Genomic DNA, 25647 nt, shown 5'->3' with positions numbered 1-25647 from the left:
AGTTTCCCTGAGTAGCATCTATGGTGCCAGGGGAAGTAGCAGATCCACTGAACAGCAAAGGGAGGGGGAGACAGAGTGTGAGGCAGATAGACAGAGACAGAGACAGAGAGAGAGAGAGAGAGAGAGAGAGAGATGGAGATGGAGAGACAGAGACAGAAAACAGAGACAGAGAGAGGTAGATAGAGAGAGGGGGAGAGAGACAGAGACAGAGATAGATAGACAGACAGAGAGACAGAACTTCAGTGGATAGACTCTTCTTTCGGAGTTCAAGTCCTGCTTCAGACATTTACTAGCTGTGTGACCCTGGACCAGTCAGCCACTTAATCCTGTTCGTCTGAGTTCCTCATTATAAAACAGAGAAAGAAATATAAATTGCTCCAGGATCTCTGCCAAGAAAACTTCAGAGTCACAAAAAGTCAGACATAATTGAAAACTGAACCAAATAATAATAGACCAAAAAAATCATCCCAGTGAAGAGACTTCTTAGGCAAAATCTGCCTGTTCCACACCTTAGAATCTTAGAGATTCACCTCTCCAAATGAGGAAGGCCTTTCAGGTATTATAATTCCCACTTTACAAATGAGGAAACTGAGGCTGAGAGGTGGAATGTGAATCCAAATCTCCACAATTCCATTCACTAGGCCAAGATGCCTTCTTGTTTACTAGGTGTAGAAGACGAACCCTTTTTGGTTTCCATTTTTCTCATTAACACCTCCCTCCAATGGCAGGCCATGACATGGAAAGAGGGAGTTGGTACCAGCCTTCAAGGCTGTCCACAGAATTCTCCTGTTTTTCTTTTTTGGAAGGAGTAAAATGATTCAAGCCCATAGAAGTGTGCCATCTCCACTGAATGACACAAGCCCTCCCATCTTCAAAGCCAACCACAGTACAACCTAAGGAATTCTAGGCCGATGTTCAGGGGGCTTCCTTTCAACTCTGCTGTGTGATTTGGAATAGCTCACGTGCCCTTTCTGGGCCCGAGTCTCTGCATCTATTAAATGAAGATGTTGGACTACTTGAGGCGCAACCCTGGGCCCGACTGAAAGTCTTCACTGAGGGATGTGAGATACCATAACTGGCGAGGGACAGAGAGGCATTCGCTTACTAGCTCAAAGCTCTGTACTTACGATAACTCCAGGGTAATACCCTCCGACAGTCACATTCTGGGTTCTGGTGGTGGCCGCCAGACCCACAGTCAGGATCAGCACCGACACAATGAGCAGCGTCACCGTGACATAGAGGGAGTTCCGTTTCCTTCGGTTGAAGGTCCCTAAAAAGACACAGACAAACACTTTGTTTATAGCATCCAGGGCTGGAGTGGCTTCCGAGACGAGGCCGAGGGTCCGACGTGGGCTTCGTTTGGCCACCTGTCAAAATGACAGCACCAAATGCGGGCCGGGACTGAGCCAACTACGTATGTGTGTATATTCTTCTTATCGAGAGCTTCTGTTTCTACATCGCCTTTATTTCTGAAAATATCATTCCCCAATGGTTATCTTTTGTAGGATAAAGACAGGATGAGACCCATGATTTCATCAGGAGAGGGCACTCCCTCTTCCGATGCAAGTCGGCTCCTTTTGGGCACTGTCTAGTCTTCACAGAGATTAGCGTCAGAGACAAGAATCACGTTTTCATGGTCTCTATCTATGCTATCTCTGATGTGAAAAAGAATTAAAAAATGAAAAGAGGGGAAAAAAGGATAGCAAAACTAACCAGTATATCACCAGTGAGACTGACAGCGTATGCAATGTTCCACACTCAGAGTCCCCATCTTTTACAAAGGAGGGAAGGGGATCGTGTCTTTCTTTGGCCCTTTGGGGCCAAGCTCATACCAATTATATTTAAAAAGAAAGATTTTATACTTTTGGCAACCTAGAAAAGTTATATCATATAATTGTATAAATATGTATGCCTATATTGGACTTACATATATTTTTACCTTGTTTAACATATATTGGATGACTTGCCATCTAGGAGAGGGGATGGGAAGAAGGGGGGGAAACTGGAACACAAGGTTTTGCAAAGGTCAATGGTGAAAAAGCATCCTTGCATATGTTTTGAAAATAAAAAGCTTTAACAGAAAAAGAAAAGTTCTATTATACCACTTAGTAAAGTGGTTTTTAGGCACATAATATATGCTCATTGGTGGTGGTATTCCATGTTAATAGTTTCAGACCTGGCTCTGGAGCTTGCAAGGACCCTATGATTCCATCTCCAATGATACAGTCTCTCTCCCAATGTACATGGAACCCCCTCCGGCCCTTCATGACCAATCTTGAATTTAGCTTCAGCTAAGTAAGGCACCCTCTGTAGCGCTTCCTACTTGGATCTCCAAATCTGGCCTTGAAGAGGGTAATCTCAAGCCCACAAGGATATCTTGAGGGAGGAGTAAGAGATTAGGAAATAGTCTCCTTGGTGTAAATCGGAAGAGAGGCAGTTACTGGTTTTCTTTGTCTGTAACTGCTTCTGATATGTCCTCTATAAATGCATGAACTCAGAGAATGCTAGCAAGGGCCAACAGTTAAAACTGAGTGTCTTATTTTAAAATAAAAATGATGTTTTGCTTGTTGTGTATTTTTTGAGGGGCATTTAGATGTTTATTTAGCTATAGGACACTGAGTTTTTCTCCCAGGTTTAAAGGGGAATTGAATCAGGAGGTGGAAGATGAGCTTTCAGAAAGTAGAGCCATACCACATTATACCTAACCCAAATTTCAGGATTTTTATAGATCTTTACAAAGATTATCTTGTAAGCACAAAATTGCTTTCCAATTCTAGGATCATTAACTTTTTTTTTAACCAGTGGCCACCTCCTGTGACATCCAGTGACAATGACAATTTATAGTCTTGTGAGACTAATCCCCTATACATTATCTTTAGAAAAACATCAGTCAGGTTCCTGAATTGGGAATTCTAGATCTTTATTTTTCTTCTTCTATTAAGCATTAGCCTTCACGGTTCCCAAGTCACACTGCGTTATGTACTTTTTAAAAGAGCACAATACGAAGGTTCTCTCTCTCTCTCTTTTTTTTTTTTTTGGTAATTTCCTGATTTCAAATGAAGTATTCCGTTCACTGATTTGTTTTTGCTCCTTCCACCCACCTTTTTATTCCCTTTTGATAGACCAACTTCACAAATTTCCAGGGTCCTCGTTTTGATCGTTTTCACAGTGGGAAAAAAATCTGTATTTCTGTACGTAGGGGAAAATAATTTCCTTAACGCTAATGTCTGATAAATAGCGTATGAAATGATTGTCAAGAATTTCTTGTTGAATAAACAGCAGTGGAGAAAGAAGCAAGTGTCCTCTGAGCTCTAAGGTTATCAGCCCACAGATGAGGGGGGGTAGGGTTTGGGTTTTTCAGTTTTATCCCACATCCACACCCAGGGATAATTGAGAAATAGTTTTGCCTTAAAATGCACATGAGATCAAGATAGATTTTTCAAGTTCATTTTTAAAAGCTCCACTGCTCCACTACCAGCCCCATCAGAAGCCAACTTCAACACTGTGATCCCATGGAATAAGACCAAGCTTTTGCCTGAATGACATATGGTGACATTGAGATTAAGCCCTGCCCTTGAGATCCATGGCAGATTGGGAAGGCCCAGAATTTGTTTGAGGGGACAAATGTTTTTAACGGGGCTCCCAGGCGGCTTGGCCGACAAGAGCACCTGGCTCCCCGTGCTCTGGGAGGCTTGTGCCCCAAATCCAAAAAAGAATGACTAAAGTTTTATAGAAGAAGCCAGCTTTCCAAAGTGGAAGGCCTGGATTTGGACTCCCTAAGTCATCTAACTTTTCAGGGCATTTGCTAGAAAATAAGGGGGACCCCAATAACTGCTCCTGCATTCTCCCTTCACCTCCTCCATATTGTTGGGAGGATCTTTAAAGCTACTGAAATGGAAACTGATACAATTATTCAAGAGCCAAGGCATTCTAGGAGGCCTTGCAGACAGCGGCTTCAGGAAGCTACAGTTCCCCTAGGCCCCGAAGCCCTCAGGAAACCTCAGAGGCCCAGCCATCTTGAATAGGAGGCTTTGTGGTTATCACAGAACAAAAGAGGTCTTTCAGACAATTCTCTCTTCCTTTAATTAAAAACGGAGGAAAGGTTTTGTTGTTGTTATGGCTCAGTCTCCCAATCTTTTTTTTTTTTTTTTAATGGGGAAACAGGCAGAAATGCATTAGTCTGAAGAACTCCCGGTGTGGAAATTCCCCTCCTCCTATCAGATTGTGGTCTCAGAGTTGTCAAGGTGGCACTGAAGTTAAATGGCTTACACAGGAATACCCGGCCAAATGTGTCAAGAGGTCCTAAACCCAGGTCTTCTAGACATCAATGCTAATGCCCTCACTCTATCCTCTGGGTCAATGCTGCCTCCCTCACTATCCGGTACCACCCCAATGGGATAAAACAGCAGAGTTGGGCACCAGAAGGGGGAAGTAGTGGGGGAGGGTCAGGAAGTGATTAAAGGCAGCTCCCTGGCTTGTATCTTAGCACTAGCAAGGCCGCCCCAGGTCCCAGGCACAACCTCTGCTGGAGACAGCCCCATGCAATGTCCTTACTTGAACCCAATTGAGCCCACTGGCCACACTTGCCAAGTAGCACCTGTTCCCCCCCCCCCCAATTCAAGTGTCCATTGTCCCGGATGGTGACTCAAACTTGAAGTGCACAGCCCATTGTGATGGAGTCACCTGGGCTAAACACAATCACCCCTTCAGCTATCACATAGATACAGCTGCAAAGCTGTGTGGCTCCCCAGCCACTCTATCTCAAACCAGGGGAGGCAGGTCTATGATTCGCTTATGATTTTATTAATGTTGGGAGCTCCTAGTATGGAATTTCCCTCTATCTCGGGGGTTCTTAACCTTTGGCTTAGATCCCTTTGGAAATCTGAAAAAGCCCATTTTCAGAATCAGATTTTTAAATGCATAAAATGAAATATTATTTTAATATATAAAAATCTTTTAAAAACAAGAAACAAGTTCATGGGCCCCACAATAAGAAATTCTATTGTGGGCAGCTATGTGTCACAGTGGTTACAGCACTAGCCCTGAAATCAGGAGACCTGAGTCTCTGACACTTAACACTTCCTAATTGTGTGACCCTGGGCAAGTCACTTAACCCCAGTTGCCTCAGCAAAAACAAAACAAAACAAAAACGAACGAACAAACAAAAAAAGAAATCCTATTGTTAAAAAAAGAGAGAACTCCTGTTGTATCTACAACTCATACTCTTATAAAGTTGCTCTGGGCACTCAGAGGTAGAGACTTGTCCAAGATCCCCCAGCTGGCATGTGTAAAAGTGGAACTTGGGTCTTCTGACTTAGGTAGGCTCTCTAAAGAACTATAACAAATAAGACTTTTAACACATTCCAAACAGAATGCTCATTTACATGCTACTTCCTAGCCAAGTGACCTGAGGTCAATCGTTTCATTTTAGCCTTAACTGCTTCATTTGTAAAATGATGTCAATAACTACTTACCTTTGTCAACTGTATCCTCACATAATACGAGCATCTGTGAGAGTTATAACTCACATGTAGACATGGAGGAGAAACACTCTTGCTCCGAAGAGGAAGAGGAAAACAACGTTCATTTTTTGTAACCCAAAGTCTGGGTCTCAGCTCCCACCATTACAAAATGAAGGAGATGGGACAGAATCTGAGATTCAGAACTGCAAGAGCCCTTGGGGATGCCCAGAGGAGACTCGACCAGGGACCTTATACAGGGAACAAGCCACAGAGTCGGGACTGGAACTCAGGTCCTGTCATTCATTTGGGCATTTCTGGCACTGCCTTCTATTAAACTAGTGAGGAGACCTGGATCTCCTTTGTGCAGGGCTTTGGTAAATCCACTTACCTGAAATCAGTGCCAGCTTTCCTCAAGATTCTCCTCACGCACACATGGGGTCAAACAAGAAAGCCACTTATCTCAACCCAGCCCCTTCCTACCTTTCCAGCATTCTTTTTCTTTTGGAAGCAAACAGGGTAAAGAGACTTGTTCAGGGTGACACAGTTAGTAGGTGTGCGAGGATGGATCTGAACTCAGATCCTCCTGACTCCAGAGCTGGTGCTTTATCCACTGCAGCGCCACCTGGCTACCCTTTCCCACCACTGTTAGATATCAATCCCCTCTACAAACTGTATCATTCAGATCCACCGGCACATTTGCTCTTACACACACTAGTCTCTGACTTTGCACCCCCCCCATATAGAATGTTCCCCCTCCTCATCTCCTCCTCCTCGCCTCCCTTCCCTCCTCACCTCCCCTCTTAAAAGTCCCTGGTTTTCTTTCAGCAGCCTTTCCTCATTCTCCCTGCTGTAACTACCCTGCCTCTGCCACAAATACCTTCTATCTATAGTATATGGATCATATGTACACATATTATACACACACATACACATACATGTTGTCTCCCCTAGAGATTGTAGGCTTCTTGAGGGCAGGGACTGGTTCCCTTTTGTCTCTGTATCCCTATCACTCAGCACAAGTGCCTTGCATGCTGTAGGTGCTTAATAAATACGGACAGCTAGGTGACACTGTGCATAGAGTGCTGGTCCTGTAATCAGGAAAACCTGAATTAAAATCTGACCTCCAGCCCACTTACTAGCTCTGTGACCTTAGGCAAGTCCCTTACCCTGTTTGCCAGGATTGGAGTTTGCTGTTCTTATTTTAGGCAACTAGGTGGTGCTGCAGTAGATGGTATATCCGTCCTGGAGTCAGGAGTTCAAATCTGACCTCAGACGTTAGCTGTGTGACCCTGGGCAAGTCACTTAACTGCGTCTGCTTCCTCATCTGTCAAACATGCTGGAGAAGGAAATGGGCAAACCATTCCAGTATCTCTGCCAAGAAAACCCCAAACGGGGTCACGAGGAGTCGGACACAGCTCAACAACAACAATTATTATTATATTAAATGCCTATTGACTGGCCGTTGGCTCACTGATTTCCATTTCCTTCTCTACCACAGATGTTGCCTCCCCCAAGCTGGTCAAAAATTAGCTTGCAGAAAATTCAATTGATGGGAATAACTAGGGTACAATAGAATTGCATCACACCCACACATTGAAATTACTAGAGAGAGATTTAAATCATGCCCTGGAGCAGTGGAAGATGGGAAATGTGAATGTGATGCTCCCTCAGAGTAGGGGGAGCCCTTCCTAATGAGGCCATCTCTAGATTCTAGAATCTTCTCTCAGTCAAATGTGCGCGCACGCACACACACACACACACACACACACACACACACCCCTCTCTGTTTCTCTCTGTCTCAGTAATCTCATCAGCTCCCAAAGTTCCATAATCATCTTTATGTAGACGACTCTCAGCTTTCTATATTCAGCACTTGCCTTTCTCCCGACTACGTCACCAACTGCCTTTTGGACATCTTTATCTTGTTTTCAAACTCAACGTGTCCAAAAAATGAACTATCTGGGTCTCTAACCTTCCCCTCTTTCAAACTTTCCTCTTCCTTTCTTTTTCTGAGTTTTTCCCCACAAGGTACCAGCATCCTCCCAGTCACTGGGGCTTGCAACTTTGGAATCATCTTTGATTCTTTGTTCTCATTCACCCTACATACTGGCTGTGTTATCGAGTCTTAGCATTCTACCTTCAAAACATCTCTCCTACATACTTCCTCCTCTTCCCTGAAAGTACAACCCTGGCCCGGGCCTTCTCACCTGGGCTACTGCAACAGTTTGTTGATGGATCTGACTGCCTCCACATCTCCCTACTCCAATCCATCCTCCACTGAGCTGCCAAAGTGATTTTCATAAACTGCAGATCTTTCTCTTCCTCAAAAAATTTCTGTGGCTCCCTATTAGCTCTGAAATCATTTTGTAAAAAAAAAATCTTCTTATTGGCTTAAAATTCCTTTCCTGCTCCTTTGGACCTTTCTAGTCTTCTTATATTTTACTCCCTCCCCACACTCTATGATCCATCTCTATCGGCTTCCTTGCTATTCTTCACTACTCTAGTATAGTGCCTTTCTATTGCTTGTCTCTGTGCCTGAAATGCTTTCCCTCTTCCCCTTTACTGCTTCCTTCCCTGAGATTGCCATACATTCATACTATATACTGCTACTAGGTGGCACAATGGAGAAAATAACCTAGAATCAGAAAGACTTGAGTTCAAATACTTACTTGTTGTGTGACCTCTGCCTACCTTAGTTTCCTCTTTTGTAAAATGGGGATAATAATAATACCTACCTTCCCTCGGTTGCTAGGAGGCTCAAATGCGATAACTATAAAGACTCAGCATAAGACCAGCCATATTTCAAGGGCTTAATAAATCCTTTTTGACCAGTAGACTAAAAAACTTGATGAAAAGCTTTGCTAAAATCAAAGTCAACTACATCCACAACATGCTCCTCCTCTACTATTTTAATAATCCTGTCAAAAAAAGAAAATGAGGTTAGTCTGGAAGAACCTATTCTTTTTTTTATTATTATAGCTTTTTATATACAAAACATATGTATGGGTAATTTTTCAACATTGGCCCTTGCACAAACTTATTGTTCCAACTTTTTCCTTCCTTCCCTCCACCCCCTCCCGTAGATGGCAGGCAGTCCCAAACATGTTAAATATGTTAAAAGTATATGTTTTATACACACACACACACACACACACACACACACACATATTTATACAATTATCTTGTTGCACAAGAAAGATCGAATTTAAGATCAAAGGTAAAAATAACCTGGGAAGAAAAACAAAAATGCAAGCAAACAATAACAGGAAAGAGTAGAAATGCTATGTTGTGGTCCACACTCATTTCCCATAGTTCTCTCTTTGGGTGTAGCTGGTTCTGTTCATCACTGACCAATTGGAACTGATTTGGTTCATCTCATTGTTGAAGAGAGCTACTTCCATCAGAATACATCCTCATACAGTATTGTTGTTGAAGTATATAATGACCTCCTCGTTCTGCTCATTTCACTCAGCATCAGTTCATGTCAGTCTCTCCAGGCCTCTCTGTATTCATCCTGCTGGTCATTTCTTACAGAACAATTGGCAGAACCTATTCTTGATAAAGCCAACCTTCCTTTTCTAGAGGTCCATTAACTATCCTTTCAATGATCTGTACTAGAATTTTTCCAGGAATAGGAGTTAGGCTCACTGGCCTAGTTTGTTCACTGTTCTCTCACTTCTTGAAAAATAGGATATTTACTCCCTCCAGACTTGTGGTACCTTGCTCCCCCGATCTTTCAAATATCACTGATGGTAGATGGGTAATCCTACCTACCAGGTCCTTCAGCGGTCTGAGGATGGAGTTCACATGGATCAATTGACTAAAATGCTTCCAAGGGAAGCCAAGGGCTCTCTTACTACTGTCTGATCTTGGGTATGTGCTAGATATCTGTGCTGTCTTCTCCAAAGCAGATGGTCTATTTGACAGACAAAACAGACAAAATAATTGAGCGGCTCTATCATCTCTTTGTTGTCAGTTATAATCCTGTCAGTCACCCTAAGCAAAAGTCTTGGCCCTTTGATTCTCCCTTTTCTCTTTAAAGAGTTAAAAAAAAACAATTTTCACTGTCCTCAGCATCTCTCCCTTACCTCAGCTCATTCTGAACTTTACCATTTGACACTATTTTTACAAGGTCATAACACACATTCTTAGATTCATTTTCTGTACATTTCTTTTTAAAAATCTAAATTAGTTCCCCAATTGATAAATGTTTGATGGCAGTTTTCAGATGAAAAGATATGAAAAAATGTTCTAAATCAGTATTTATAAGAGAAATGCAAATTAAAACAAATTTGGAGATTATCAGGAGATCTCCATCATTTGGGGAATGATGAAGAGTATTAGGTTATGAGAAATGATGAGCAGGATGGTTTCAGGAATGCCTGAGAAGCCTTATATGAACCGATGCAAAGTGAAGTGAGCAGAACCAGGAAAGCAGTTATACACAGTAATAGCAATATTATATGATGATCAATTTTAAGTGATTTAGCTATTCTCAGCAATACAATGATCTAAGATAATTCCAAAAGACCCATGACAAAAAAAAAAAAAAAAAACTATCCATCTAATGGAAGGACTTAGAATGCAGATCAATACACATTTTTAATTTTTTTCTTTGTTTCTTTTTCTTTTTTGGAGCTGGGGTGGGGACTCAGAGCGTTGCAGCTTTCACACACAGAAGAATCTTCTGTGAGCCTCTTAGACTACTCTGTCCCAGTTGCAAGCTGGTGGTTTGGCAGATTTGCTACAAAAGGCAAATTGTAAACCACTAAGCCCCAGAAAAACTCCGGACCTAGATGCCATTACCCAGCACTGGAAATCAATCAGCAGAACTGCCCCAGGGCAAATTAAAGTAACTATAGATCCTTTGCATTGTACAGACCTTAAGCCTTAAAAAATGAATAAAAAACCAAAAAGAACTCTCACCATAGACAACTTTTATGGAGAGAGAGAAGAACAGACCTCAAATCCTGAGGTTCCTAAAAGCAAAACAACTCCAGATGAAGTCCCAAAATATGAGCTGGTCCCCATTTCACAAGGCTTTCTTGGAAGATTGCATAAAGGATCATAAAAGAGAGTTAGAAGAAAAATGGGGAAATCAAATGAGATCATTGCAAGAAGAAATGGAAAAAGTATATAATACCCTATTAAAAAGATATGAAAAAGACACCAATTCACTGGAAAATAAAATTTGTGAAGCAGAAAAAGAATGCAATCAACAAAAAAGTCAATTGCCCAATGATAAAAGGAGCTAAAAAAGCTGAAGATTTTAATCTGAAGAAAATAGTACACTAAAAATTAGAATTAAACAAATGGAAGTGAATGACTCAATGAGACTTCAAGAATCAATCAAACGTAAACAAATAAAATGAAAGAATAAAAGAAAATATCAAATATCTTCTAGGAAAAACAACTGACATGAAAAATAGATCTAGGAGAGACAATCTAAGGATTATTGGACTTCCTGGAAGCCATGATGAAAAAAAGAACCTATACATTATCTTAAGGAAATCATAAAAGAAAACTTCCCTGACATTTTATAATCAGAAGGTAAAATAGCCATTGAAAGAATACACCAATCACCTTCTGAAATAGACCCCCAAAATTAAAACCCCAAAGAATATCGTGGCTAAATTTCAGAACTATCACACCAAGGAAAAGATATTGCAAGCAGCCTGAAAGAAACAATTTAAATACTGAGGAGCCACAATTAGGATTATCCGGGACCTAGCAGCCTCTACTTTAAAGGATTGAAGGGCCTGGAATCTGATATTCCAACAGGCAAAGGAACTTGGATTACAGCCAAGAATAAGCTATCCAGCTAAAATGAGCATAATCTTTCAGGGAAGAAGATGGATATTCAATGATATAGATGAATTTTATCTATTTCTAATGAAAAGACAAGAATTGAACAAAAAATTTGATCTCCAAACACAGAACTCAAGAGAAGCATAAAAAGGTAAAAAGGAAAGAACCCTTGAGAACTATATTTCTGTTATGGGTATACTTAGAGAATATGGGTATAATTTGATTTTATGATGATAATATGAAAAGAAACTAGAGATGGAAAGGGAACCACACTGAAAAAAGAGGTAAAAAGAGGTAAAATAAGGGGAATTACATCTCACAAAGAGGCAAAGAAAACCTATCATAACTGAGGGAAAGAAGAGAGGGGGATGAGCATTGTGTGAATCTTACTCTCAGATTTGGCTCAAAGAGAGAGTATCAGACATAATTGGTTTCACAGAAACTTGTCTCACTTTACAGGCTAGTGGGAGGGAAAGAGGTAAAAGAAAGAAAAAGACTAATAGAAGGGAAAACAAGTATTAGGGGAAAGGTGTAAAAAAGGGGAGGGGCTCGAAAGGGGGGGAGACTATTTGAGGGAGGTGGTCATCAAAAGCAAAATACTGAGGAGGAGGGAAGGGGGAAAGGAAAGAGAAAAGCCTAACTTAGGATAAATAAGATGGTAGGAAATACAGAATTAGTTATTTTAACTGTGAATGGGAATGGGATGAACTCTCCCATAAAATGGAATCAGATAGAGGACTGGATTAAAAGCCAGAATCCTACAATATACTGTTTACAAGAAATACATTTAAAGCATAGTGATATACACAGAGTGAAGGTAAAGGGATGAAGCAGAATCTATTATGCTTCAGGTGAAGAAAAAAAAGCAGGGGTAGCAATCTTGATCTCAGATCAAATAGAAGCAACTATAGATCTAATGAAAAGATATAAGGAAGGAAACTATATTTTACTAAAGGGTACCATAGATAATGAAGCAATATTAATACTAAACATATATGCACCAATGGTATAGCATCCAAATTCCTAGAAGAGAAGTTAAGAGAGATGCAAGAAGAAATAGACAGCAAAACTACACTGGTGGGGGATTCTCAACTTTGCTCTCTCAGAACTAAATAAATTGAACCACAAAATAAATAAGAAGGAAGTTAAGAAGGTAAACAAAATTTTAGAAAAGTTAAATATGATAGATCTTTGGAGAAAATTGAATGGAGACAGAAAGGAGTACACTTTTTTCTCAATGGTTCATGAAACCTATACAAAAATTGACCATGTATTAGAGCATAAAACCCTCAAAATCAAATGTAGAAAGGTAGAAATAGTAAATGCATTTTTTTCAGATCATGATGCAATAAAAATCACATGCTATATAAGGCCAGGAGAAAACAGACCAAAAGTTATTGGAAATTAAATAATCTAATCCTAAAGAATGAATGGATGAAACAGATCAAAAACTTCATCCATGAGAATGACAATAGTGAGACAACATTCCAAAATTTGTGGGATGTAGCCAAAGTGGTTATAAGGGGACATTTTATATTTCTAGATGTTTACTTGCATAAAATAGAGAAAGAAAAGATCAATGAATTGGATTTACAACTAATAAAGCTAGAAAAAGAACAAATTAAAAATCCTCAATTAAATACCAAATTTGAAATCTTTCAGCATAATCAACTATATCAATAACCAAACTAACAAAAATCATATGATTATTTCAATAGATGCAGAGAAAGCATTTGATAAAATCCAACATCCATTCCTATTAAAAACACTAGAGAGTACAGGAATAAATGGACTTTTCCTTAAAATGATCAGTAGCATCTATCTAAAACCATCAGCAAGCATCATATGTAATGGGAATAAACTTGAACCATTCCCAATAAGATCAAGAATGAAACAAGGCTGCCCAATATTACCATTACTATTCAATATTGTATTAGAAATGCTAGTTTTGGTAATAAGAGAAGAAAAAGAGATAAAAGGAATTGGAGTAGGTCATGAGGAAACCAAGTTATCTCACTTTGCAGATGATATGATAGTATACTTAAAGAACCCTAGAGAATCAACTAAAACAGTACAAGAAACAATTTACAACTTTAGCAAAATTGCATGATACAAAAATCCACATAAATCCTCCAGCAGCAAGAGATACAAAGAGAAATTCCATTCAAAATAACTGTCAATAGTATAAAAAATTTGGGAATCTATCTACCAAAGGAAAGTCAGTATACGAACACAACTACAAAACATCCACACCTAACACCGTACACCAAAATAAGGTCGAAATGGGTTCATGATCTAGATATAAAGAAAGATATTATAAACAAATTAGAAGAACATAGTTTACCTCTCAGATGTGTGGAGGAGGAAGGAATTTGTGACCAAAGAAGAACTAGAGATCATTATCGAATACAAAATAGATAATTTTGATTATATTGAGTTAAAAAGGTTTTGTACAAATAAAACTACTGCAGACAAGGTTAGAAGGGAGTTGGGAAAATTGGGAAATCATTTTTACATTTAAGAGTTCTGATAAAGGCCTCATTTCTAAAATATATAGAGAATTAACAAATTTATAAGAATCCAAGCCATTCTCCAATTGATAAATGGTCAAAGGATATGAACAATTTTCAGATGAAGAAATTAAAACTATTTATAATCACATGCTCTAAATCATTATTGATCAGAGAAACGCAAATTAAGACGACTCTGAAATACCACTATACACCTCTCAGATTGGCTAAGAAAAAAAAGGAAAAGACAAGGATGAATGTTGGAGGGGATGTGGGAAAACAAACACTAATACATTATTGGTGGAGTTGTGAACGGATCCAGCCAATCTAGAGAGCAATTTGGACCTGTGTTCCAAAAGTTATCAAACTTTGCATATCCTCTGACTGAGCAGTGTTTCTATTGGGCCTATATCCCAAAGAGATTTTAAAGGAAGGAAAGGTACCCACAAGTGAAAAATGTTTATGGCAGCCCTTTTCATAGTGGCAAGAAACTGGAAACTGAGTGGATGCCCATCAATTGGAGAATGGCTAAATAAATCGTGGTATATGAATGTTATAGAATATTATTGTTCTATAAGAAACAATCAGCATGATGATTTCACAGAGATTTGGAGAGACTGACATGAATTGATGCTGAGTGAAATGAGCAGGACCAGGAGATCATTGTACACGGCAACATCAATATTATAGGATGATCAATTCTGATAGATGTGACTCTTTGCAACAATGAGATGATTGATGCCAGTTTCAATGATCTTGTGATGGGGAGAGCCGTCTACACCCAGAGAGAGGACTGAGTGAGGATCACAACATAGCATTCTCACTCTTTTTGTTGTTGTTCACTTGCATTTTGCTTTCTTACTCATTTACTTTCTTTTTTTTAATCTGATTTCTCTTTTGCAGCAAGAGAATTGTATAAATATGTTTATACATATTGGATTTAACATATATTTAACATGTTTAACATATATTGAATTGCTTGCTATCTGGAGAGGGGGTAGAGGAAGGAGGGGAAAATGTGAAACACAAGGCTATGCAAGGGTCAATGTTGAAAAATTATCCGTGCATATGTTTTGAAAATAAAAAAGCTTTATTACAAATTTCAAGCTGAAAGCAATCTCAGGGACCCTCTAATTCAATCCCCTCATTTTACAGAGAGGGAAACTGAGGCCCACTGAAGGGAAATGATTTGTCCAAGTTCACAAACGTGGTGATCATCACAGGTGGAATTTCAACCTGGTCCTTCAACTTCCAGAGCCAGTGACCTTTCCACTGTACCTTTCAGCTCCTCAAGGTATACTGACACCTGAGTTGGGAGTATAAGCTCTTTAGGGAGCAAAGTATATTTGCTTTCTCCCTGGCCCATTGTGGCCAAAACAAGGCCACAGTCACTGTTGACTTTCTTTGATCTCCTTTGAAAATAACTATAATTCATGCATAGGAGTCCTGTCAGAAATGTGAGTCAGCAAACCACATAGTGGTACTTGAGAAGCAATTTTGTTCTTCCTTTGTGTGTGTGTGTGTGTGTGTGTGTGTGTGTGTGTGTGTGTGTGCAGGGAGGAGGTCAGGCACTTGAGAAACTTATGGAATGACCTTCTAGTCCCATGAGAGCTTCTGCTCTTCATTGGGGAAAATACCCTCGGTCTCCCCCACCACTGGTCCCTCTGTACAAGTCACCTTGTAGAAATGAATGAGGGTACATGGGAGCAATGGCCTTTTGTCAAATGAAGAAATACACTAAATGGACTGATTTGGGAGACATAGTGAAGGGTATGAGATTTTGAGTGAAGATATCTGCATATCTATGTACTACCACAAAGTAGCTGTGTGATTTTTCCCATTCTGGGTCTCGGTTTCCCTATCTGTAAAACAGGGTTAATAATATTTTATGCTACCAACTACACGGGACAATTGTGAAAAGAAGTAATTTCTAAATTTAAGTTTATAGAAATAGAGCTATGGATTTGAAGTCAGAAGACTTGAATTCAAATCCTGCTTCTATAGAACTTTGGACATAGGTCTTTCCTTCCCTGGGCCTCAATTTCCCCACTGTAAAATGAGAGGGTTGGACTCAGGGGTCTTCTAGGGTGATTCCAGTTGTAGTTATTAGATCCTATGGGTGACCATGGGTCTCAGTTTCCTTCCATGTAAAATGAGGAAGCTGGCCTAGGTGGAGTTTGAGGGCTTTTCTTGGTCTGAATCTATGATCCTAAAAACAGAAATTGTTATTATTAAGGCAGATTTGCATATATTGAGATTGCCGATACATGTATATAGATGCATGGCCTTAGCATGTCGGGTTGACTCTCTATGGCGAGATTACATGGACCAGAGTCCCACAAGATGGGAAAGCATGAATGGATTTCAACCTGCTCCACTTGTGGAAATGCCCACATCACTAGGATCCCAGATGCAATGGAATATTTCTAGATTTGCTTAGAAGGCACTTAGGTGACGCTGTAATGGATAGAGCACTGGGCCTAGAGTCAGGAAGACCCGAGTTCAAATTTGACCTCTGACACTTTCTAGCTTTGTGTCCCTGGGCAAGTCACTTCACCCAGTTTGCCTTGGTTTCCCTATCTAAATAGACAAGGAAATGGCAAACCACTCTAGTATCTTTGCCAAGAAAATCCCAAATGGACTCTGGATTGAACAATGAACCAAGTGATTATTTATCCTTTTCCTGAAGAACTCCAAGGAGGGGCAACCCCACCACTTCTTAACGTAGCTCATTCCATTTCGGGATAAGTCTCATCTGGCCCCTTTGTATCTTTTACACACTACAGCTCATTCTCCCTCTAAGGCTGAACAGAACAACTCTCCACCCCCTGCTCTGCTCTCGGTGTGCCTTCCCCAAACCATCCCTAGTTCCTTCAACTGATTCTCATGTGGCAGGGTTCAAGGCCCCTTTTACCAACCTAATTCACCTCAGATTTTTCTCAGAATAAGTACTCCCTAAATACGGTTCCCATGTCTCATACTTATGAAGTTAACTGTTTGCACCCAAGTTTAAGACTTTACATTTATCCCCACTGAATTTTCTTTTTATTACATTCGACCCAGCACTCGAGCCTGCCAAGATCCTCTTGAATTTAGACTGTTATCCAGTGTGTTAGCTCCTCCCCCCAGCTAAGATCTCTAAAATCTAAGCATCTCTTCTCTGTCTGCATTCAAATCATTGATCAAAATGATAAAAAAAGGACAGGACTGAACACCAATAGGCGAGCAATCATCCACTAATTAGTAATAAAAAAAGAGATGAGGCTAGTCTCCAGGAGGCCATTCTAGCTCTCTGTAACTACCATTTCTCTCTCCTCCTCCTTTCATGGTCCCTTCCAGAATTTTCCCAGAAACCAAAGTCAAGCTCACTAGCCTATGATTATCTCCACTTACTTAGAAAGCGGGACATTTGTCCGTCTCCAGGTTTGTGGTACCTTTAATTTTCCAGAATCTCTCAAATATCCCTGGCAGGGGCTCGGCCGTCTCACCCAACCCTTCTCTCGGTACCTGAGGATGTGGTTCATCTGGGCCAGGTGTCTTGGATTCATCAAGGGAAGTTCGGAGCTCTCTTATTCTCCCCTCACTTACCTTAGTGTTAACTCACTGCTAGTCATTTTTGTCCTGTCCCTTTCAGGGTAAAGGTTGTTCTCCTTGCCAGAAAAATCAGAAACAAAATCACAATTGAACAGCTCCGCCTTCTCTCTCATCCCATCCTCCCCGAGCCCTTCTTCAGTCCTCCTTTTTCTCCACGTATAGCTTCTAAAAAAGACTCCTCTTTATGCTCCTTGGCTCCCTTGCCAGCTATCTCCTGTTAACTGCTTTTGCTGGCAGTTTTTGTCCATTTCTTGAGTTCCCTATGTTTCCACGTTGGTTTCTCCAGATAAATCCCATGTTTCCTCCTCGCTGAGACTGTTTCCCTTTGTAGTTGCCGAATTTCATTCTTGGGTATCTCCCAACCCTCCTCGGCTGACTTCCCCCCATGGGAATCTAGCTAACTTTCTTCTAAACTCTAATTCTTCTTAATCCGGGATACATTTTAGACCCTGCCTGGCTCTCCTCCCCTTGTCGGTCCCAAACTTGCTGTGAGGGAACGATCCCCCTCATTTCTACCCTTGTGAATGAAAATCAGATCCAGAATTGACTTTTCCCCGTTGAGGGATGGAATGATCAGGAAGGGAAGAAATGATTAGCTACTCACCTTTTAGCAAAGAGCTCCAGCTGATGTCTGTCTAGATCATTGAAAATGAATCCCTCCTTCTCCCCTTCCCCCCATCACTATTATACCATGACTCTGTGTCAGACTTCTGATCTGCTTCGGAAGGCTGGATTATTTCCCATAGGAAGGCTTCCTTCTTCCTCAGGAGGGGGAACTCTGGTAGTTTCCAAATATCTCATCTATTTCTTCTCCCTCTCCTGTGGTCTATAGTATACCTCCAAGACAGCATCATTTCTATTTTCACTCTCCTATGAACTTAACCCAAATCTTCTCCTGCCATGCATGATTCCCCCATAGTTCCTCATAAAAATATACCTATTTATTCTGCAGTGGTATCTCACCCTTCCTCTTTTTACCTCTACGCTTTTTTATATAGTTTTTATACACTTTTTTTCTTTTTTGCTAAGCAATTGGGGTTAAGTGACTTGCCCAGGGTCCCACAGCTAAGAAGTGTGAAGTGTCTGAGACCAGATTTGAACTCAGGTCCTCCTGACTTCAGAGCTGGTGCTCTATCCACTGTGCCACCTAGCTGCCCCCTTTCATACACTTTTAAATAAAATATATACATATATTTTAATAAAACATATACATCCAGAGTCATGGCCCAATGATATTTATGAAGTCCAGTTTACCTCCTTGAGTTAGAACTCTCATGTGTTGTCTAAGCTTTGAGCATTTATGCATACGCATCTGGGCTAGGGGTTTTACTACAGACTCCTTCCTTGCATTTTGCCTTGTGAATTCCCAGGAGTCTAAGCTGCTATTCTTTGGGGATATATACATCAATAGCCTTTTCCTTTCCCCATCCTTGTCAGTTGAAATCCCCCCTTTTTTTAAAAGCTTTGTAAAGTACCTGTGAAAATACATCCTGACCAGCTTCTGTTAAGTAGAGTCCACTTCTGGTCAGGAACCGAGTGTGCTTATGTCAATAAGCTCCGGCCCAGAGATCCAACTCGCGTTCCTTGGCCAGCTGTTCACTTCCTAAATTTATTTTTCTCTTCTGTACCCTTTTCCTTCAATGGTTAACAGGAAGGAAACTGCAAACAGTGCCCATCTGGTCTTCAGTTTTTTTCCCTAACACTTCATAATCAACTTTTTGGTTTCCTTCTGGAAGTGTCATTTTCACTCACCCAACTCACATTTTGCTAAGTCCCTGGATGATTTCTGTTGTGTCTTGGAAGAATACCCCAGGGAAGAAGACAGACCTCTCTATTCTTGAGACCAGGTCAACAAATCATCGTCCCCGTCCTCCTGAGCAAGATCAGCCGTTCTCCTATTTCTGTTTATCCTCTGACTTTTCCTGGAAGATCTCTTGTGATCAGGTCAACAAATAACTATCCTGATCTTCCTGAGCAAGAAATCATCTGCTATTCTCTTACTTCTGTTTATCCCCTGACTTTTCCTGGAAGATCTCTCACCTAAAAGCTGCTGTTTTGAAGCTCTCTCTGTGGAGAGCATTTCCTTTTCCTTCCCTCTCTTTCCTGTGTCATCTCTCTCTACTCCCTCTCCATCTCACAAGGGTAAAGATTCCCCTCCTCTACCTCAGATCTTTGACCATGAAAGGCTTGATTATTTCCCGTGGAAAGGCTTCCTTCCTCCTTAGGAGTGTGAACATTTTGAGCCCTTTCACCTCCTCCTCCAGGAGGGAGCTCAGCCTCCATTTGGAAGCGAGTCTGATGTGAACCGAGTTGCTTTGGGTGCCTCGGGTGGTATCCCACTCACTGGGGTAGAGCTCAGGTTGTAGTTGTTGAGCGCTGCTAGGCAGCCTCACGTGGTATTCCTAGGAGGGACCTGAGCAGGCACTCTGTACCTGGCACACCTGAAAATCTGCTGGTTGCCAGGATCCCCCAAAGAGCCTCCTCCACCTGCTCTCTGCAGTGCTCTCTCCCTCCCTACCCCCTCCTCTCCCTCTTTTCTCCCTCTCTCTGTCTCTGTCTCTGTCTCTCTCCTTTTTATATCTTTTTCTCTCTGTCCTGGGCTCTCTGATCACCTGAATCCCCCCCATGGCTCCCAGAGAAGCCCACCTGCTTGCTGTCTCCTCCCACCTCACCCCGTGCCCAGCCCCAAAGACAATTGATCTGTACCCACCTGGATGTCTTGGCACTTGCCACTCATCTGACATGGAATAGGTACTTACTCTGAATCCGTGTCCCTCCTTTTCCTTCAAAACTCACCTCTTCCAAGGAGCCTTCCCTGATTGACCCATTCCACCAGACTCATCCTTTTGCTCTGTGACCCCTCAGATAACACACTCTGCTGATACTTTATTTATTAATCATCCCTAAGAACAGAAATTTCCCCCTCTGTGCAATGGGATCGGAAGTAGATGACCTCTATGGTACTTCTCAGATCCAACATGCTTTTGAATCCCTAGACAAGCCCTCTCCCCTCCCCTGGGAGTTATCTTAGGTCTGCACAGTGGAGTTAAAAGATTCTCCAAGCTTTCCCAATTACCCCCCACTCTTTGATTTTGATCACATTCACTCCAAGGAACAAGATCTGAAAAGAAGGGGATTCAATGAGCCTGGCCTCCCAGGAGAAGGTGATCCTGCAAGTCTCATTCTCCCCATTTTATAGATAAGCAGACTGAGGTCTAGTGAGTGGCAGAGCCAGGACTCAAGTCTAGATCTCCTTAGTACTATCCCACACTGCCTCCCAAGGAGGTGAGACTTCTTAGGAATAGAGAGAGGATCGGGTCGCATTTGCTGCCCGGGGAGGAAGCTGGGATTAGGGTGCTACAGAAGGGGCCTGACCACCCGGATCACCCAACCATTTGCGGAGCATTTTATTTTCTTTCTCGCTTTTTTTTCCTTTTTGCTCTGATTTTTCTTGTGTATCATGATAACTGGATATCGGATTACTTGCCATCTAGGGGAGGGGGGGGGGATTGGAACAGAAGGTCTTGCAAGGGTCAATGCTGAAAAATTACCTGTGTAGATGTTCTTTTTGGGAGCTTTTTATTGACAAAACACATGCGGGGTAATCTTTCAACATTGACCTTTGTAAAAACCTGTTTCATTTTTTCCCCTCCTTCCCCCCACACCTTCCCAGAGATGGCGGGCAGCCCCGTACATGTTAAACATGTATTATCTGAAGATAAAAAGCTTTAATAAAAAAAATAATAAAATGTTTTTTTAAAAAAGATCTGCCAAAAGGGCAAGGGAAAAGAAGGGCACCGGGTACCCCCCTGGGCAACGGTCACTTTACAGAGAGGCAGCCTTGGGGCAGAGCCGGGCTGGGAGCTCCATGTTCCTAAGAGCCAACGTCTGAAGGCTGGCAGGGGGATTCGTCACTTTGTTAATGGGCCCCGGGGAAGTAGGGATGACTATTCCCCCCATTTTAAGGATCAGAGAGATTGCTTCAGACTTACTCAGGGTCACACAGGAGCAGTGTCTGTGGCCAGGTCTCTAGCTACCCCCGTTTCATTAATGACCCCAGAGGAAAGTAGGAGAGTCCTTGTTCCAGAGGGCCTCCGTCCTCCTCCCCCAACAGATCTCTGGTTCGGTTTTTGGCGGAGCTGGTTTCCTTCATGTCGAGGGAATCCCCTCGGAACTGCTGAGGCTGGAGGCTGAAACACTAACCGCCCTCCAGGGGAGCGAAGGAGGCTTCGCCAGAGCTGAGTTCAGCACGAGCCGCTCCTAAGTAGCCCAGGCGCTGATTCAGGCTTGGGCTTGGTGGGAGCCGAGCCAGGGAACTCCGAGGAGACTCCCCTGCCTGCGCAGTCTAGGGCTCGGCTGAACTCGGGATTGCCCAGTGCCCCCATCCACAGATGACCAGAGAGGAGAAGAGCCCGGGGTAGCCAGGCCAAAGGTCAGTCAGGGTTGACCTTGGAGAAGCTTATTCAGGTCCAGGTTTCCCGTCCCCTCAACCTCACATGTTCCTGTACTAGTCTCCTGGCACTCTCCCCCAACCCCCCCCCCAGGTTCCCCCCTTTTTTTGGCCTTCCACCTCAAGGATTCTGCAGCTAAATGCGACCCTTACTTGACCTTAGAGCATGTTCAGAATCCATTGGAGTGTGCCAGGCTCTTCTTGTCCTTTCCAGGCTCGATGGATCAAGGTGACAGGGACAGTCTGTGCCCGGGGGACAAAGGCACCCCGCCCACCCCTCACCCCCAGCCCCGCTGGCTTCGGAAAATGTTTACTCCAAAGCAGAAGGCCATCATGCAAAGAACATTGGCTTGGCCCAGGATCAAACTCACCCATCAATTTACATTCCGTGCCATTTACCAGCAGGGTGACCTCAGGTAAACCAGATATCCTCTTCTGCTCTCAGTTTCCTCATCTGTCACATGAGGTCAGGTAGATGAGAGATTGCCCCAAGATCTATGCTCCTAATGGGTGTGATCTTGGCCAAGTGCCTTCCCCAAATCTGAGCCCGTTTCTTCCTCTGCAAAATTTTGGGGGGGCTAGACTAGAGGGAATCTGAAGGCTCTTGTCAGTCTAGATCTATGCTCCTAATGGGTGTGATCTTGGCCAAGTCCCTTCCCCAAATCTGAGCCTGTTTCTTCCTCTGCAAAATTTTGGGGGGGCTAGACTAGAGGGAATCTGAAGGCCCTTGTCAATCTAGATCTATGCTCCTAATGGGTGTGATCTTGGCCAAGTGCCTTCCCCAAATCTGAGCCCGTTTCTTCCTCTGCAAAATTTTGGGGGGGCTAGACTAGAGGGAATCTGAAGGCTCTTGTCAGTCTAGATCTATGCTCCTAATGGGTGTGATCTTGGCCAAGTCCCTTCCCCAAATCTGAGCCTGTTTCTTCCTCTGCAAAATTTTGGGGGGGCTAGACTAGAGGGAATCTGAAGGCCCTTGTCAATCTAGATCTATGCTCCTAATGGGTGTGATCTTGGCCAAGTCCCTTCCCCAAATCTGAGCCTGTTTCTTCCTCTGCAAAATTTTGGGGGGGCTAGACTAGAGGGAATCTGAAGGCTCTTGTCAGTCTAGATCTATGCTCCTAATGGGTGTGATCTTGGCCAAGTCCCTTCCCCAAATCTGAGCCTGTTTCTTCCTCTGCAAAATTTGGGGGGGGCTAGACTAGAGGGAATCTGAAGGCTCTTGTCAGTCTAGATCTATGCTCCTAATGGGTGTGATCTTGGCCAAGTCCCTTCCCCAAATCTGAGCCTGTTTCTTCCTCTGCAAAATTTTGGGGGGGCTAGACTAGAGGGAATCTGAAGGCCCTTGTCAATCTAGATCTATGCTCCTAATGGGTGTGATCTTGGCCAAGTCCCTTCCCCAAATCTGAGCCTGTTTCTTCCTCTGCAAAATTTGGGGGGGGCTAGACTAGAGGGAATCTGAAGGCCCTTGTCAGTCTAGATCTATGCTCCTAATGGGTGTGATCTTGGCCAAGTCCCTTCCCCAAATCTGAGCCTGTTTCTTCCTCTGCAAAATTTTGGGGGGGCTAGACTAGAGGGAATCTGAAGGCCCTTGTCAGTCTAGATCTATGCTCCTAATGGGTGTGATCTTGGCCAAGTCCCTTCCCCAAATCTGAGCCTGTTTCTTCCTCTGCAAAATTTTGGGGGGGCTAGACTAGAGGGAATCTGAAGGCCCTTGTCAGTCTAGATCTATGCTCCTAATGGGTGTGATCTTGGCCAAGTCCCTTCCCCAAATCTGAGCCTGTTTCTTCCTCTGCAAAATTTTGGGGGGGCTAGACTAGAGGGAATCTGAAGGCTCTTGTCAGTCTAGATCTATGCTCCTAATGGGTGTGATCTTGGCCAAGTCTCTTCCCCAAATCTGAGCCTGTTTCTTCCTCTGCAAAATTTGGGGGGGGCTAGACTAGAGGGAATCTGAAGGCCCTTGTCAATCTAGATCTATGCTCCTAATGGGTGTGATCTTGGCCAAGTCCCTTCCCCAAATCTGAGCCTGTTTCTTCCTCTGCAAAATTTTGGGGGGGCTAGACTAGAGGGAATCTGAAGGCTCTTGTCAGTCTAGATCTATGCTCCTAATGGGTGTGATCTTGGCCAAGTCCCTTCCCCAAATCTGAGCCTGTTTCTTCCTCTGCAAAATTTTGGGGGGGCTAGACTAGAGGGAATCTGAAGGCCCTTGTCAATCTAGATCTATGCTCCTAATGGGTGTGATCTTGGCCAAGTCCCTTCCCCAAATCTGAGCCTGTTTCTTCCTCTGCAAAATTTGGGGGGGGCTAGACTAGAGGGAATCTGAAGGCCCTTGTCAGTCTAGATCTATGCTCCTAATGGGTGTGATCTTGGCCAAGTCCCTTCCCCAAATCTGAGCCTGTTTCTTCCTCTGCAAAATTTTGGGGGGGCTAGACTAGAGGGAATCTGAAGGCCCTTGTCAGTCTAGATCTATGCTCCTAATGGGTGTGACCTTGGACAAGACCCTTCCCCTCTCCCTCCTCAGTTTTTCTCCTCCCATCTCTGTGATCCCTTCCAACTGGAGACCTAGGATCCTATGTGTGACCTTGGGGCACTCAATCTTCCTCCTTGAGCCTCAGTTTCTTTACCTGTAAAATGAGGCATCTGATTGGAGTCGATGATTATGCAGGTGCCTCTTAGCTCAGATGCTATGATCTGAAGATAACGAGAGCCTTTCCTGCTCCCCATTAGCCCCTTTCTCTAGGGTTCCGTGTTGGGATCAGAACTTGACCTCATTAGACCCAGGTCCCAACTGGCTGAACAGATGCAGCCCCAAACCCTAGCAGTCCTGGGCTGACCCCATTTGAAGTAGCAATCTCTCTACTATCCAGAGGATGCTGCTTTCTGGAGCCTTTTTGGAAGGAACCCCAGCCTCCTTCCCTTTTCAGACAAGAGCGAACCCCTCCCAAGCCTGAAATGTCTCATTCCAGGGTTCTGTCACCAATAATTGGAGGCCATAATTCAAGCCCATGGGATTCTGCAGTCTGAGAAGTGTTTGGGAAAAAAAAGACAAAAAAGGCAACTCATGTCTGACTACCTCAGGGAAACGGGCTCAGCAGCCTTATTATTTTAAAGCTTTAAATCCTACTTTATTGGACCCAGAAGGAAATTCGCAGCCTGGAGAAGAGGGAAGACATGAAGCTGGTGTAATTGCCCAATGACTAGGGCCGGGATTTCTCACTAACAGAAGGCAGCTTCGGTCTCCCCCCCCACAATTGTTGCTTTGAAGTAGCTCCCCCCAAATTCTGACAAAGATGGGGCACTGGCCACTTGAGCTAGGCAGCCTGGGAGGAGGGGGGCCCTCTCAGAGTCTGAAAGGGGCTGGCTCCTGAGAGGCGTTGGGATAATGGCGGAAGGAGGATGCTGGGGGTCTTGATGACGCACCTTGGCCCTGCAGAGCTGCTCGCTCACTCTTCGGTGAGTTCCCCCATATTAGGGCCCCAGGGAAACCGCAGAGGCAGGTCCTTCTCTCCCCCCGCCCCCCCAAGCCACTGGCTGCTGCCAAAGCCCAGCCCTGCAGCCCTGTGCTATTGAGGGGAGGGGCTCTCCAAGCCCTTTGCATTAGGGGTGAGGTGCAATACATGAATATTATTAGTGGCAAGCAGGGAAAATTGATGCGGCCTTGGGCATCTCAGAAGACCACCCAGGGAGCAAGCTGCAGGGATCTGCCTGGATCCAGAGGAGGCTGGAAGCCCCCCCAGTCCTCCCGCCTGGGCATCCGCAGCCAGACACGCATTCACTCGCATTTATACATACGCACGCAGAGACACAGGCCAGTCAGTCAATAAGC

The 25647-nt window shown here is 43.1% G+C and overlaps 1 protein-coding gene across 2 annotated transcripts in view; it reads right to left on the bottom strand.

Annotated features, from left to right (window-relative positions):
- TMEM255A (transmembrane protein 255A) overlaps window positions 1-25647 on the bottom strand; it is a 92460-nt gene that overhangs the window by 65699 nt on the left and 1114 nt on the right. For both annotated transcript variants that reach the window (XM_051969234.1, XM_051969235.1), the window contains exon 2: window positions 1128-1270. In XM_051969234.1, coding sequence (XP_051825194.1) covers window positions 1128-1270 — 143 coding nt within the window. The remainder of the gene's footprint in view (window positions 1-1127; window positions 1271-25647) is intronic.

This window comes from Antechinus flavipes, chromosome X, assembly GCF_016432865.1.
Source record: "Antechinus flavipes isolate AdamAnt ecotype Samford, QLD, Australia chromosome X, AdamAnt_v2, whole genome shotgun sequence".
Taxonomy (NCBI): Eukaryota; Metazoa; Chordata; class Mammalia; order Dasyuromorphia; family Dasyuridae; genus Antechinus; species Antechinus flavipes.
The sequence above is the reverse complement of the archived record's forward strand: the minus strand, read 5'-3'. Positions and strand labels throughout refer to the sequence as shown.